Genomic DNA, 15,242 nt, shown 5'->3' on the forward strand with positions numbered 1-15,242 from the left:
GCTATAGCCTACAGTATGTGTAGCACTGTGTAATATTATGTTAAGGACATCACAGCCATAGGACACAAAAAATGGTTCGACAATTATGATTGGTAACACAGTGAGTATACTGTAAAAAAGGAACATTGGAAGGTCAAGTTAAATATCACAAAATCACCATGAAATACATTGCAAAGAGAAGGGATTATTTAAACTAAATAAGTTCAGCTGTCCATGATGCTAACATTTGACCACAGTGCTACTTGCTTTGTCTAAAAGCACAACAACCTACTGTGTAGTCTTTGTTGAAATCAAACTTCTTGTGCTTTCAGAAGGCATATGGGTTCAAGTGCACACTACATCAACAGTATATGTTGAGAAATATGCAGGAAAACAAATTAAAAGTACAAAATAATTTCCCCAACAAACTGAAAATTTTTTTATTCTGTCATTAAATTAAATAAAGTTCAATTTTAATGCAATATTTTTAACTTTTTTATTGTACAATATTACAATCACATTTTGTACAAATGCTGTTAATAAAAAAAAAAAAATCAGGCTAGAAGGAGAAATGGTTGCTGAAGGCCTGAAAATAAGTGTCTTTGAGCACAGCACTGAACCTAGATGCAACAGTTGAGGGAGCACCTGCTGCTGAGTGGAGGCGGGGCTACACAGGCAGATGGGTATCGCCTGGCTTCCTCCAGATCACCCAATGTTCAAAACATGGGTGGACAAAAACAGCAAAGTGATTAAAAACATTAGATGTAGAAGAAGGTTGTGTACTTGTCCACATTTATGCACAAGGACATGTTTGCATAAAAATCCAGTTTGTGTTGTAATGACAGATTAGAAGGGAACAAGGGATGTAAGGTTGTTGTTCATTTCTTGTTTGGTCCAGATCCAATGTGTTAAGAAACTGAGCCGCAGGGTCAGAGGTCGTCAGGTCAAGCTTAAGAGCGGGTATACTTCCCCCAGATATGCAGCATGAAGACTGAAGCAATGAAAAGAAGACTCATCACCAGCACTGGTACCGGACCACTGTCACAACAAAAAGACACTGATTAACACTCAGATTAACACACACGGACACACACAAAATCCAATCATTTGCTGTTATCCCAACCAGAGTGAGTCTTAGTGGAGTGTCTGATTTTATTGATGTGCTTAGAAAGAAGGAGGGGTTCTCATCTGTCAAGGAGGGACTCAGTGGGGGGAGGGGGTACATCACTATGTAGCAGCATTGCCATGCCAACCATCTCCTTTATTGCCCCCTCCTCGCCCTGTCAGAAGGCTGTAATTGAGTTGACCTTTCAGAGTGGATCCTTTAATGAAGCTTTGAGGCCAGCATCTAACGCTGAAACAAACATGCACTCGATATACAGCACTGTATAGTGAGTGTGCCCTCCTTCGACTACCAGAGAGACATACTCAATAACCACCATAGCACCAATCGATCAACAATGGCTGGCTATGGCCGGAAAATGGGATGAGTTCTCTAATATTAAGGGTGAGGAAGCATCAGAGTAGAAGTTTATGGGGTAGGAAGTTTTCTAAATGTGCACTTTTCAACACACTTCTGTGTATATATAGACACACTTAAACTGAATCACCGCTCTGAAATTATTTGTTTCGCCACAATGTCACATCTGCCTAATTTCCTGCCATTAAACATTTCTCCCACTACACCGGATGAACATAAATGACATTAATCGTGGTATGGGTATCAGCGCTCCTGCGAATTAGTGGGGTCTTTTTATGAGCAGATACAATATAGAAAACTAAATTAGTGGTATTTATATATAGCTAGCTTACAGCATCTGTTTTCATAAGTTGCACTTACACTTTGAGGCCTGGTGAGTCTTCTGTGTAGAAGCGCCACATGCCACCAGTGCCAGCTGATCCAGTGGTCCTGCCACCGCTGCGTGTACCACTGCTGGTAGCTTTCCTGTCAAACATATAACACACACATTAAGAGGATGTTGATGCAGTAACCATAGTGAAGCTGGTACAGTATTAGTGTGAGGAAATTGGTCATTATTATGGTGTTTACATTTCATACTAACTACACTTAATTTTATAAAAACACAGGAGCTAAACCAACCCAAAGAATCTTGAGAACATTAAATTGGGATGTAAGCAAGTTAATTACAAAAACATATCTTTGCCATGATGTACTTTATCATTACCCACTAATGTTACAGTTTCAATAGAGTAGTGATTAATGGCTGTTTCACTCATGTGATGAGATTAAACTGAGGATAATGAGGTAATGAAGAGGATGATAGTATCGAGACAAAATGAGAAAGGTGACAGTGAGCCTCTAATTACACACTGATTAAGCCCATAGTACGACATCTATCTGCTGCTTCAATCTTCGGAGGGAACAGAAATATGTACAGGAAAGAACTACACAGAATTTATCAATCACCTTACAGATTAAATAATGATGAAATGAGCAGGTGGAGCCAATCCTGAGGTTATTTGAAAAATAATTATGGGGTGTGTTTACGCCCAGACAAATGGACAGCTCATCATTCGTTTTGGGCCCCTACAAGTCTCTGAACTCTACAGAAACCATGAACAGCATTATCCTAATTTTATTCTCTGACTGGGTGCTTTTATGATGGGAGATTAGACTGATGTCTTATCCATCTGCCAAAAATCTTTCAATACCAAAAGTGATTGAGTTGTGAGGATTGTGGGGGAAATATTGCATGATTCATAGGATTTTCAGACCATTCAGGGAACCCTGTGAGGTCTGAGTGGAAACATCTAATAGCCTGCTGTTATTTGCCATCCATCTGTACTCTTCACTTTTGGGAAGTTATCCCTCTGCATCCGTTTGCTGGGGTGAATGTAGTTTGTGCAGGTTGAGTGTATGTGAACCTCTGTCTGACTGTGGAGCCTGCTGCACGGGGGGCCACTGTCTTGCTGGGTGAACGGCCAGATGCCCCAACATTGGTTGCACTTGCTGCTGGTCCAGGCTGAAAGACAGACACCAGAATTAAAATACAAATAGTGTACGCCTCTATTATACCAGGTCTGTGTCAATTACACTGACGTTTCATAGATACATAAAAAGTTAATACATTAAATTAAAATAGATTAAAAAAAAAAAAAGAATACTCATCTACAGAATTCAGGACATAAAACACTAAGCTAACATTCTTTGATCTCTCACTGATTCTGAAATATACATGTTGAATGCCAGCGTCTTGAGAGGCTGACCACACTGTCCATTGCATTAACGTTTAATGTTAAAATATAGTCTCGACCAAACGTGTTCATCAGCATATTCAAGCAATTCATTATGTTCTGGGCCATCTTCAAATGTGCTACGAGACAATCTGAGCTGGTAACAATTAGCCACGTCCACATATGATGAGCTAACGTTAGCAACCAAGCTAACACATAGCAAACCGTTAGTCAAGGTCTGAATAAGAGCAACACAGCTATTTAGCTCTTACAGTAAGAATTCTTTCTAATGGCGCAGGGAATCTTACCATTTTGTTTTTATTTTTCCCGAGTGAGTTGAAACCTTAAGTCCTTCTTCCAGCCGACGTCCACGTCAAATGGGCAGCAGCAGTCGATGTATGAACGACTCAAAACTTGAGAAGAGCTCTCTCGGTGCTGACGCTCTCTGAAAAGGACACGACTGCAAAACACAAGACCAGTGCGGGCGACCAAGCAGCGCCTGACCGCCTGACCCCCTGACCACATCGGATACGAAAACATGGACCCTCGTGTCATTTTGCTGCAACTTGTGCTTGTGATGGTTGAATTTTTATAAATTTTTGTTGGGGAGATTTTTTTTTATTCATCGAATTAAGATATGTATTTTCACTTTTGCGAAAAGGCAGAACAACAACCCGCTGTGACTCGAATGAGACGTGTTCACTTTACGTCGGAGAAACTGGCGCCATAGTGGTTCCGCTGTGAGGTGAGATCAGCTTGATCTCAGCGGTCGGTTTGATCCAACATGGCGCATATGCGACAGCGTTTCGTAGCCGTAGGTCCTGCTGGTACGGGCAACCGGAAGAGCATAACCACCAGCTCCTCAGGTAAACTCATAGTATATTTAAATCATAACGTGGTTACGGTAGTTATTTACGAAGGCGATTGTCTGCCAGGTTGACTATTGTATGTTTATTGATACGAGTTTGTTTTTATTAGCAACTGGCTAGTTGGGATCTGTTACCTTATTTCTGCAGCGTAAAGCACTCATGTTACATTTCTAAAGCAATCAGCCGAAACAAACCATACCTGTCGCCTGTGTCCTTACCCCCACAACATTTCTACGTTTGCGTACAGTTGAGCTCTGAAACATTTCTTTGTTTGCATCAGAGGAGACGTGAATTTCTGCAGTATTTTATTTCCATTGAAAATGAACTCTTTTCAGAGTCGACTGTCTTTCTATGCTCACCGAAATCAGCGTATTTATCATTTTACATGATGTGGGGATTTTTTTTCATGTATATATCAAACTGTGTTTAACTTCATCCATTCCTCTTGTGCAGGATGGCACGGGTGGTGTTCCTCCATCCAGACCTGGGTATTGGTGGTGCAGAGCGATTGGTGGTTGATGCAGCTGTCGCTCTGAAGGCCCAGGGATGCAGTGTTCAGATCTGGACAGCCCATTATGATCCAACACATTGTTTCTCTGAAACCCTGGACCCAGACCTGCCTGTGGTATGTTAACACACCTCAGGACATGATATAATGCACAAAGCGCATAGAATGTATGCGTTGAATGTATTTAAAATGCACACTTTATGGTAGCTGCAACTTCATGGTTTATGTTACTTTTCTAATAGGTGTGTGTGGGTGACTGGCTTCCCACTGCTGTGTTTGGTTACCTACGAGCCTTCTGTGCCTACCTGAGGATGATCTATGTAGCTCTCTACCTGATCTTTCTCAGTGGGGTGGAGTATGATGTCATCTTCTGTGATCAGGTGAGTCGTGTTACAGTCATGTTACTATTTGCCACCATGGGATGATGGTTAGATGCAGTTGCCTCCCAGCAAGAAGGTTCTGGCGCCTCTCAGTATGGACATTCTTGTTTCCCCTCTGCCTGCATGCCCTCCAGGTGCTCTGGCTCCCTCCCACAGTCTAAAGACTTTAAAGATTTAATTGGTGACTCTAAAAAATAGCCCACAGGCATAGATGTGACTCTGAATGGTTGTTTGTCTCTCTGTCTCTCCGTATAGGTGGGTACACTGTGATAGACTGGCTACCTGCCTGTGTAACTGACTCTGCTACTCAGAGAATAGTTTCAGTTGTTAACAGCAGACTCTTTCTGTGCATCACACCTTTTTATGATGACATGCCATTAAAGTTACCGTTTGTCACACAAAACCAACAAAAACGGTGTTTTGTTCACACAAAAACACATGAGGGCAAATCAGCTGACTATAAGTTCTATTCTTTAAGAATATTGTGAAATCATATAAATCTTAACCAAAACATGCAAAAGAAATGTTGCAAAGTGCTTACAATATTTAGCTCCATTGTGCAGTATTACCATAGTGTTGTATATAATGAATGTATAGTTTATACAAATGTTTAGCTAACATTTCAGCTTCATGCTTATTTTTTTATGATGTCTACATATGGGTCAAACTGCATCACATTACACACTGATCACTAAATCATATTGATTGCTAGATTCCACATCAAAGGTGTTATATTGGTCACTGTTTAGTTACAAGGAGATGAGCAATGTCGAACACATGTTTGTATTTTTATAAACTCTTATTCCACCCCAGGTGTCTGCGTGTATCCCAGTGCTGCGTCTGTCCCGTCAGAGGAAGAAAGTTCTTTTTTACTGTCATTTTCCAGACCAACTGCTGACCCAGAGGAAGTCAGCTCTTAAAAAGCTTTACCGTGCTCCCATTGACTGGCTGGAGGAACGCACCACAGGCATGGCTGATATGGTGTGTTATGGCAGACAGGGGGAGTTTATTTGCAGAACAAGATTGAACTGAAAATATATATATATATATATAATCTTTGTGAAAATATGGTCTAAACTGTAACGCTAAAACACATTAATACAGTATAAAAATGAGAAGCATTGATTCAACTATTTTAAAATATGCCTCAGGTTTGACCCCTTGAATTCCTGGGGGGGGGGGGGGTGTTGTATTGACAGTAAATGCTTTTTTGGCTTTGGTGCGGATTATGGCACAGAGTAAGCCAGAGGGTGATGCCTGAGAGCCTGAGTCTGCAGGAGAGTTGAGGGCTAAACCTTTGCTCTGTGAATCAGTAATGTATTTAAATTCAAGTGACAGGATAATATTATTCATTTGCCCGAGTTTACCTTGCCTTTCATGCAACACATTGACAGCAAAGTCAAGAATGTGATTGTGATTTTAACTATTGTAACAAGTAATATATATTTAGTTTATCCGAATGCAAAGTTGTCTTTGCATATGTTGGGTATGACTTGATCCTTAAGGCACAGGAAAATGTCAGCTCAGATAACAGCATTACTTGCATACCTTTTTATATATTTTTATATTTTCCATGCTTTGCACTCATGACAAAATGCTGTATAGTCAGTAGTACCACAGTCAGCCAAAGAAAACATTCAAAGAAAACATCTATTAATTTACACTCAAAATATACAAAATATTGGAGAAAAGCTATTGCTGGATAGAAGTGCCTGTATTACCTTAATGAAAAAGCTTGTGAATGAGTCATTTTGACCACAGTTTCTCTCCAGTGCAACAATTTGTTGCTGCAGTCTATTTCTGACAGAAACAGCCCAGAAATAGATTTAAGTTAAATTTGTTTTTGCTTTATACACAAATTGGCTCACTGTCACAAAGATTACTCATTAACTTGAGTTAACTTGAGTTTGGCTCCTGTAAATGGCAGTGCTGTTGCAACTAAACAGTGGTCACAATAGAATAAATTATAATACAAAGTGGGTTTTTTTTTGTTTTTTTTTTAAAGCAAAGTTGTTATTTAAAATATGTTACAGCCTGATTTTCATAGACTGACTGTTGTAAAAGCTCAAGGCCCTAATAGAAATGAAATGACATTTAATTTTCAGGCTAGACTTATTTAGTCTAATCAAAGACTGCAGGGTGCTCTCAAGCTCATAGGGACCTGTGATGTATGTGAGATACTTGTGAACTAATCTCTCTCTTCTACTTCTTAGATTCTGGTAAACAGCCAATTCACTGCAGGCATCTTTAGGGAGACCTTTCATAGTCTAAGAACAGTCCAGACAGATGTCCTCTATCCCTCTCTCAACACGTGCACCTTTGACCAGCCATCCACTGAAGCACAAGCCCTTAAAGGTCTGCTGCCCGAGGGTACCTCCTGCGTATTTCTCTCTCTGAACCGATATGAGAGAAAGAAGAATCTGGGTCTCGCTCTGGAGGCACTGGCAGCCCTGAGGAGCGGCCTTTCTCCAGGCCAGAGAGCCGGCATTCACTTGGTGGTAGCAGGGGGCTACGATGACCGAGTTACTGAGAATGTTGAACATTACACTGAACTGAAAGAGCTGGCAGCACAGCTCCATTTGGAGGACTACGTCACTTTCTTGCGCTCCCCCTCTGATTCACTGAAGGTGGCGCTGCTGCAGGGCAGCACCGCTGTGCTCTATACCCCAAGCAGAGAGCATTTTGGCATAGTTCCTGTGGAGGCCATGTACTGCTGCTGCCCTGTTATCGCTGTGAACTCTGGGGGGCCCCTGGAGAGTGTGGTAGATGGGGAAACAGGCTTCTTGTGTGAGCCCACAGCCGAAGCCTTCTCTGAGGCCATGGGGAGACTCATCAGGGAGCCGCATCGCCGCAGGGACATGGGACAAGCTGGAAGGAAGAGGGTACAAGATAGGTTCTCTCTTCAGGCCTTCTCAGACCAGCTGTATGGGTACATCGTCAGGCTGAGCCAGTGAAGTGAAGGCTGCAAAAGGGGCCCAGAAACCAGTGGAATTGTGGGAAAATGATCCTCTACTAAACTGTGAAACTGGCTTTAGACGAATGGGGTCTGGTTGAAGTGGATGTCTTTTAACAGAGAATGTCTGTGTCTGTGTGCAGAGAGGTAGTGGGGTTTTATGAGGACTTAGATGTAAATTAATCAGCATTTCCTTGCAGGTGGTTGCTGAGAGGAAAAAAGGATGGAATCTCTGTACTAATTAAGAGAAGAGTAACCTGTTTATCTCATGTCTTGAAAAATACCACCCCTGCATGTTGTAAGAGCGTCTGTGCAATTGTGCATGTGTAGAAGCGTGGCAACCAAGAGCCTCACAAATGAGTGTACCAAAAGACTTGATCGTTAGAGTGAAATGTTTTGCACTGGGTTGTGTTTTTTTTTTTTTTTTGCTCCTCTTCTCCTTTATACAGTAGTCTTTGTCTTTGTGCGTCTGGGAGTTGAAGTAGAAGAATGTAGTTACAACTATGTGCCATCAGGCAGTACACAGTTCTGGATCAATAAACAAGATGCTTTCCGCTACTTCCTGTCCACCCAGAGCTTAGCTTCACGAGATGCTGACAGAGTGTTTGGCTTTATTAGAGGTCTGGCTGATGGGCAGTGTGCCTGTGTCTGGGTCATTATCAGCGAGGAGAATAGCAGAAGGTCATTGTGTCTGCACATTGGCCTCCTCAGCCCTACTACTGTATAGAAATGCTCTTATTGACATTCCTGAAGTCTTAATAAACAAGAGGACAAATAGTTTCCTGACTGCTATGGACTTTGCTTTGTTGTTAAGTTTTTTTGGCCTTTAATGGAGTTTGCTAAGGACTTTGTGGGAGAGCAAAGAGACACAGAAACATTGTCGATGCTGTGAGCATATTTTATTGTGGCTTGAGTTGTTAAATGAAACATTCTTTAAGTACCTGTGAAGGACTTTCTAAAAATGTCCTGGTTAACAAAGTTAGTGTGACGGATGTAATTGATGGACAACTGGGAATGCTTCTGTCTCCAGCCGCTGCTGCATTATCATTTGCAGAGTTTCAGTTGTATCTGCATGCGCTTCATTCTTTTTCTTAAAGGGAATCTTAAAAAAAAAAGAGGTAAGAATTGGCTTATTACTTTAGGTCTGCACTCATAAAAATATTTTCCTTATTGACTAACATGCAGATTATTCTCTCCCAGATTATTAATTATTTGAGCAATAAAATGTCAGAATGCCAATCACAGTAATACAATATCACAATAAAATACCCCCGATGTCTTGTTTTGTTTAAGTAAAGGTTTGTACACAGTTGTACTTTTAGAAATCTGAAAGTAGGAAATCCCCACGTTAGAAAACCTGGGCCCGTCAAAAGTAACAGTCCCACTGAAAAATTACTTCAACAATAATCCGAGTGTAAAATAGTTGCATAGTGACCTTTCTATTGGTCGATTGGCTGTAGACCTAATAGCACATGCCCCACTCACCTGGTTGCACACAGCACAGCCATATCGAACAAATGTGGCGAAATGCTCACTGTTGAAGTTCAGGAGGTCATACTTGAACTCCTGATGCAGGAAAGTCTCACAGCGATGCCTCATCACTTCCTGCGGCGATGGAACCAGGTTGTGTTTGTTGTTGTTGACCCTGATTTTTGTTCCTGGAGGCACTTTGATATTCGTAATGTGCTGCATGCAGATTCTAGTTGTCTTCAGAGCACGATCACCTCTTGACTTTGGAGATATTCTCTGAAAGAAGCTGCGGCAGACCTTCTGTGTCATGTTCTCATCTAGAGGTAAATTAGAAATATAAAATACATCTGGTGCAATTTAACTGAGTGAAAGAATTTTTTCTAAAAGAAAACTGACCAAAAATAGAAAAGAATCTGTATTTGAGAAAGGAAAAAAAAAAGGATTAAATAAAGTCGCATTTAATTTCTTACCTCCTACTCCAAAATGAATAATTTGGCCTTCTCCAACATGAACACTCCACAGAGACAATCCCAGTAATGGGTTCACAAACTCAATCAAGTCTCCAATCTCTGCGGCTGGCAAACTATGATCAGTCTGAAGGGAAACAGATTAAAAATGTCTTTCTCCTTGATTTGCTCATTGAATTCAGATAAGCAATATGTTTATGATGCAAATCTGTGAAAGAGATCAGAGTCATTTAATCATATAAGTTGCCAGACCTTTGAAGAGCTTCCTATGATAATGAGGGCTATGACAAGAAAAGAGAATGAAGGAAAAAAAAAACAACATACTAACAATGCCAAGCTGCATAGATCTGAATGTTTATAAAGGAATGATCTTAAAAACAACAACAAATGTGCACATACCTCATCAGGACTACTTTGTTTAAAGATGAAATCATCTTGATTTACTGATCATTTCTCACCTGCTGCCATGTCATCAGGGAGAAAACACTGTCCCAGCTCCGTAAAAGATCCATTGTTGTTGTGAGCTGCAATCCAGACAGACTGAAGTGTGCTTTGAACTCTTTCTTCAGTCGCAGATAGCCCTGACTATGACTCTTCCAAGATAATGAGCATACTAATATGTTACCAATTAGTCTAATATATGCTTTAATTTTCAGAATCAGTGAGCCTCAGCCATATTCCAGTGTTTTGTTTCTTTTTTCTGTCATTTTTCGAAGTTTGTTTCAGATGTGTGTCTCCATGGCACTGAGTTTTCAATTCCCACTTCACATATTGATTCAGACATTTCTGAATAATCTGAGTCAATTTCAAAAACTGAAATGCAAAGAAACCAGCAGCAATACAGCTTGTTTTTCAGAACTGCAAATTGTTTGTCCCTATAGGTCCAATTAGTGCTGATGGCCTTGGTTTCATTTAAAATAGATAATCAGGTTTAGTGTTTGGAATATTGCAGAGATTTGTCAATTTATGTATGTGATTCAGATATTTTCTTATGTATGAATGCAGAATAAAAAGTATTTACACTTGGTATTCAGGATCAGTATAGGCAGAATATCTCTGCTCTCCATAGCTGAAACTTTGACATTTAATTCTGTCATTGGTTCTTTGATCTGTTGCATTCAATAATGGATAGAGTTTGGTTGTTGCTCATCTACCATGCAAATGCGATTCAATATGAGATACTGTCATCGTATGACCGGTTTTAGGAATTTTCCCTTCAAACGCTTCGATACATGCTTTGTAACTTAGAACTTCAGAAATTACAGTACAATCATGACAAAAAGTGTGTGTTGCATTAGTAACTCCAAAAAATTGTGGAGTGTGCAGTGTTATCTAGGTTTCCACTGTTAATGACGAAGAAGCCGGAAGCTGGAATATGCGTGATATGGATAGCTCTGATTTATTTCAAACAAATAATTATGGATAACATGGCAATTTACACAATGTACTGTAAAAATTGAGTAGATGGAAGAACATGTCCTCAGAAGTGAACACCAGTGCTCATTTATAGACGGCTGGAATGCAAAATGCTAATAGTGCAAGAACAAAAGCAGATTTCTGTGTGTGTGTGTGTGTGTGTGTGTGTTTGCAGTGTTTCCACATGCCGAGGTATTAAGAGGAGATGATGAGGAGGGCGTTCCTGCAGTGATTTAGGGGCCCTGCTAGGCCAGATGATAAAAGGGTCCTGTGGAGCCTGTAAAGGCGACAAAGATACACAAACAAAATCACACACCCGGCTCCTCTGTATAAGCTCAAAGTGAATGTGTCCCACTTTACAGCCTCCACAGAAAGATGATGTCCAAAGTCTCTTTACTCTCACTTGTCTTTAGCTCAAAGTTTGGAAGAAGAATCACTGTCCCTTCCATCCTCTCCATCCCTCCCCCCTGCTCTCTGTGCCCTGTGGTGGGGCGGTTATTGAGATCACGGTGTGTCTGAGTGGCGGTGATAACCGGTACCCAGGTGCCACTGGCACAGGGTGTTTAATTAATTAATGAGACCGCGGGGTTGGTTTTCTAATTCCACCTAGCCAGCACGGGGTGTGGGGGGAGATAGCTGCGAAATGTTTAGGTGTGTGTTTTCAGGCAAGGAAAGGAGAGATGTATGTGGGAGTGTGTGTGTGTTGGGGGCGTATATCTATTTTGTTGGCAGTTTGGGAGCTGGTTTCCTTGTTAGTGGAATATTAAATATGTATGGAATATTTTTACTCTGACTTTTAATCACACCTCATGATTGGGACTTAATCATGAGCTAAATGAAGCTGATGATGAGAGAAACACAGTTTGTGTTAAAACATCGATCTGAACTCTTGCTCCTGTACAAGGAACCAGGTCATGGACTCATTGCCTCAAAAAAAAATAAAAAAAACACACTGGAACACCTGAATTGTTATGCTGGTTTATATTTAATCAGCTGAACTAAACAAACGTCACAGGGAAAAACACATTTCTCAGTTATGTTCACTTATAAATGTGTTTTATTCCCCAAACATTTTTAACAAAAGAAATTTATTGATAACAATAAATAAAGATCCACATAAATGTTTTTAAAATATCTTGATAATCTTCCATATACATTTTTTTATTTTTACACAGTAAACCTCATGGTTTAAAAGATTTTTGAGGGAAAAAATGAGATTATATCCTTTAAAACAATTTTAGAGTGCATTAGGCTCAGTGCTTTGTTTTTTGGCAAAACAAACAACGAAACAGAATTAAAAGTTAGAATTTCAACAAACATAAGAACCAAATATTAGTTTTTTTATTTAGTTCCAATCCAAAGCTTTCAGATTGCATTGTTTGGCTTTTTTTTTTCCTAATTACAGAGAGAGATACACATAACTGACTTCTCTTCACACTCACTGTTTACTCCTTTTGTGCAGAAGAGTTTTATTGTGAATGAAAATAGAGAGACAAGAAAGAGCCTTCCTGGTCATGAATGATAGAATAATCTTAAACAAAAGAAAATCAGCATTTGTATTCACGGCTCATCTTTAAGAGCTGTTTTACATGGTACATGTTAGCAAATTATGCGTTTCACACTTTACTGCTTCCATAAACTATTCAAATATATTAGCTTACCCCTCATAAATGTTAACATTGCACAACTCTCTGCTCACACTAGCAAAGAGTCATTGGAGCTGGTATCACAAAGAAAAGGAATGATTTACTCAAGCTTCATAAAACTCATCTCTCTGTGGGAGATCACAATAAACCTTCTATAATCTCTAATAGTGGAATATTATAGATAGCCTCAATAAAAATAGCTTTATGGGGCAGGAAAGAGAAGCATTACAACTTGTTCTAGCCAGTGTTTTTTTAGTTTAAACCGTCTTACAGCTTAAAGATAAATGAGTCCATAGATTTCATGCATCAGACACCATTTAATTCACACTAGGTTTATCAATAAAAATGTTAAGAAGTCTTGTTTTATATGTAATTTTAGTAGAAAATCTCTACCAGCACCAGTTTTAGGCAGATAACAAACACAAGATAACAGCAAGAAAAAAAAGCAAAAGAAGTTTGTCACACTGATCTGAAATTAAGAACATGCAGTACACTGATAAGATTAAATAGCCATCAAAGTTTCCACGAACTAGTGATGTGCCTCTGGTGTGTATTGTTTAGACTAACACTACGCATAGATACACACTAGTCTTTTGAATATTATTGGATTTTTATTTTTAATTTATTTATTTATTTATTTCAAATTGGGTTGGGGTGCTGTCATTTTCTATAGCCTGAATCCCAATCATTTGCTGCTGCTCTCATTTAAAATAAACATCTGGGGGTTTGAAACACAAAGCAGGAAAGCATCTGCAATTTCATAGATTGAAACAGCCTTGTAGCATTTTAAGTCCACCCCACAGCTGCGATACCTAACTCCACTCTTGTTTAGTAATAAAGATCATCTCTATGGTGGTGTGTGTGTCTCAGTGCAGTCTCAGTGCAGTGGCAGCCTTGACAGACCAATGACGCGTCATTACGGCACTGGACCGCCTCATTCAGGCACATCTTGGACCACAGGCCAAATCTGCAAAGCCCAAGTGTGGGAGTTGGACAATGTTGACCTCCTTCAGCTTCCTCGCCCTCTGTAGGGGTAACATTGATCATTTTTCTGGTGCTTGAAATACTGTCTAATCAGCTCTAACACGTGAGAGGCTTCTGAGGATGGATTCAGTCTCCTGGATCAGTCCTGGATGCTGTCTGTCGGTGGTTAGGAGTGCCAATGGGAAATGGCCTATCTCCATTTCTGTCTGCCTCTGATTTCCAGTAAAACTCTGATGATTCTGTGGTGGTGGGTTCTCTTAGAGACAGACAGGAGTTAGGACACAGGTACCCCAACAATCAACAGTACCATGGAGATGGCGGTGGACGTCAGCAGAACTAAAACCAGTGTCAGGTGCAGAAATCACAATATGAGATTCATCCACTGTATTAAGTTTATGGCCCGGACAGGCCGATGTTTGAACACACAAACACACACAGATATCCTGGCTGCCTGGTGGCTCTTCTCTGGAGCAGCAGGGTGATACAGGAGGAAGAAGAGGGGGGAGGAGGCAACAGCAGAGAGGGCTGCCCATTGAACTTGGCTCACTCCCTGCTCTCATTCAGCCAGTAATCAGCAGTGAGTCAGTCAGTCATACTGACTTTAGACAAACTCATTAACATTTGAGCAAACATTACAGGAGCACTTACTTGCAAATGCACATGCTGTCATCATAGCCTATTGCACACACACACACACTCCCCCCCCTTTTTTCTCTCAGGGCACAGTTTAACTCCCTGTGTGTGTCTGTGGCACTTTTACCTGCTGCATTTTTCGGATTTCCTCCCATGGATGAGTGGAAAGTTTCTCTCTTCACTGATATTGGCCTCAGGCATATATTTATTGTAGAGCTGGTGTGGATGGGCTGAGGGTGACCACAGAAAGGGGTCTTTAATGATGACGGGGGGCGGGGCTGAGTGACACAGCGGTGCATTTATGGGTTGTGTGTGTGTGTGTGTGTATACAGAGGTCTACAGAGGGAGGCCGGCTTGTTACTCCCTTATCAAGAAGCACCGTCGCCCACCTATGGTTCAGATGGAGCTCACTTCCTCTCGGGTATGACACCGCAGCACTGAGCGGGAGGAGCCGGAGCAGGCCCCACACAGCTGGGGAGGGTAACCTCCGGTGATTACACTCACAGGGGTGAATGTCAATCACACTGTCTTCCTAAATGTGTGTCTGCATGTGTGAGACAAAGCCCCTCACTGATTGTTGATACAACTATGGTTTGTGTACAACTATGCAGTCTTAGTGGCTGTGTGTGTGTGTGCCCAGTGATGGCCTATTAGATTGAGCTGTCAGTCGGCAGGCAGCAGATGAAGATTAATGGAGCAAGCAAACAATAAGAGGCTGGCAATGATCATAAATATGCTAATG

The 15,242-nt window shown here is 40.8% G+C and overlaps 3 protein-coding genes across 4 annotated transcripts; 1 reads left to right on the forward strand and 2 right to left on the reverse strand.

Moving 5' to 3' along the window:
- Window positions 1-418: 418 nt before the first annotated feature.
- sec61b (SEC61 translocon subunit beta) lies at window positions 419-3,621 on the reverse strand. Its single transcript, XM_029504904.1, has 4 exons — window positions 3,483-3,621; window positions 2,866-2,963; window positions 1,820-1,924; window positions 419-1,017 (listed from the first exon to the last, which is right to left on the reverse strand). The coding sequence occupies exons 1-4, from the start codon at window positions 3,483-3,485 to the stop codon at window positions 930-932; spliced, it is 294 nt and encodes a 97-aa protein (XP_029360764.1). The 5' UTR covers window positions 3,486-3,621; the 3' UTR covers window positions 419-929.
- A 362-nt stretch (window positions 3,622-3,983) lies between these two features.
- On the forward strand, window positions 3,984-12,199 carry alg2 (ALG2 alpha-1,3/1,6-mannosyltransferase). Of its 2 annotated transcripts, none has more exons than XM_029505279.1 (5): window positions 3,984-4,040; window positions 4,497-4,668; window positions 4,794-4,931; window positions 5,745-5,912; window positions 7,145-12,199. In XM_029505279.1, the coding sequence occupies exons 2-5, from the start codon at window positions 4,498-4,500 to the stop codon at window positions 7,883-7,885; spliced, it is 1,218 nt and encodes a 405-aa protein (XP_029361139.1). In that variant the 5' UTR covers window positions 3,984-4,040; window position 4,497; the 3' UTR covers window positions 7,886-12,199. The 2 variants fall into 2 exon arrangements, with proteins under 2 accessions (XP_029361139.1, XP_029361140.1); XM_029505280.1 differs by lacking the exon at window positions 3,984-4,040 and adding an exon at window positions 4,098-4,119.
- On the reverse strand, window positions 8,864-10,333 carry LOC115044641 (HRAS-like suppressor 2). Its single transcript, XM_029503774.1, has 4 exons — window positions 10,280-10,333; window positions 9,825-9,948; window positions 9,370-9,671; window positions 8,864-8,986 (listed from the first exon to the last, which is right to left on the reverse strand). Exons 1-4 carry the CDS (start codon window positions 10,331-10,333, stop codon window positions 8,864-8,866), a joined length of 603 nt encoding a protein of 200 aa, XP_029359634.1.
- Window positions 12,200-15,242: the final 3,043 nt, after the last annotated feature.

Source organism: Echeneis naucrates, chromosome 6 (assembly GCF_900963305.1).
Source record: "Echeneis naucrates chromosome 6, fEcheNa1.1, whole genome shotgun sequence".
Taxonomy (NCBI): Eukaryota; Metazoa; Chordata; class Actinopteri; order Carangiformes; family Echeneidae; genus Echeneis; species Echeneis naucrates.

Excerpts from the sequence above, each read along its gene's own strand:
- sec61b (XM_029504904.1), bottom strand. Across the intron at positions 1,925-2,865 it reads GGCTCCACAGTCAGACAGAG|GAAAGCTACCAGCAGTGGTA; the intron begins GTTCACATACAC and ends TATGTTTGACAG. Across the intron at positions 1,018-1,819 it reads GACTCACCAGGCCTCAAAGT|TGGTCCGGTACCAGTGCTGG; the intron begins GTAAGTGCAACT and ends TTGTTGTGACAG.
- alg2 (XM_029505279.1), top strand. The coding sequence starts at position 4,498 with ATGGCACGGGTGGTGTTCCTCCATCCAGACCTGGGTATTGGTGGTGCA. Across the intron at positions 4,669-4,793 it reads TGGACCCAGACCTGCCTGTG|GTGTGTGTGGGTGACTGGCT; the intron begins GTATGTTAACAC and ends CTTTTCTAATAG. Across the intron at positions 5,913-7,144 it reads CCACAGGCATGGCTGATATG|ATTCTGGTAAACAGCCAATT; the intron begins GTGTGTTATGGC and ends TCTACTTCTTAG.
- LOC115044641 (XM_029503774.1), bottom strand. The coding sequence starts at position 10,333 with ATGGATCTTTTACGGAGCTGGGACAGTGTTTTCTCCCTGATGACATGG. Across the intron at positions 9,949-10,279 it reads CCCTGATGACATGGCAGCAG|ACTGATCATAGTTTGCCAGC; the intron begins GTGAGAAATGAT and ends GTTTCCCTTCAG. Across the intron at positions 9,672-9,824 it reads TATTCATTTTGGAGTAGGAG|ATGAGAACATGACACAGAAG; the intron begins GTAAGAAATTAA and ends ATTTACCTCTAG.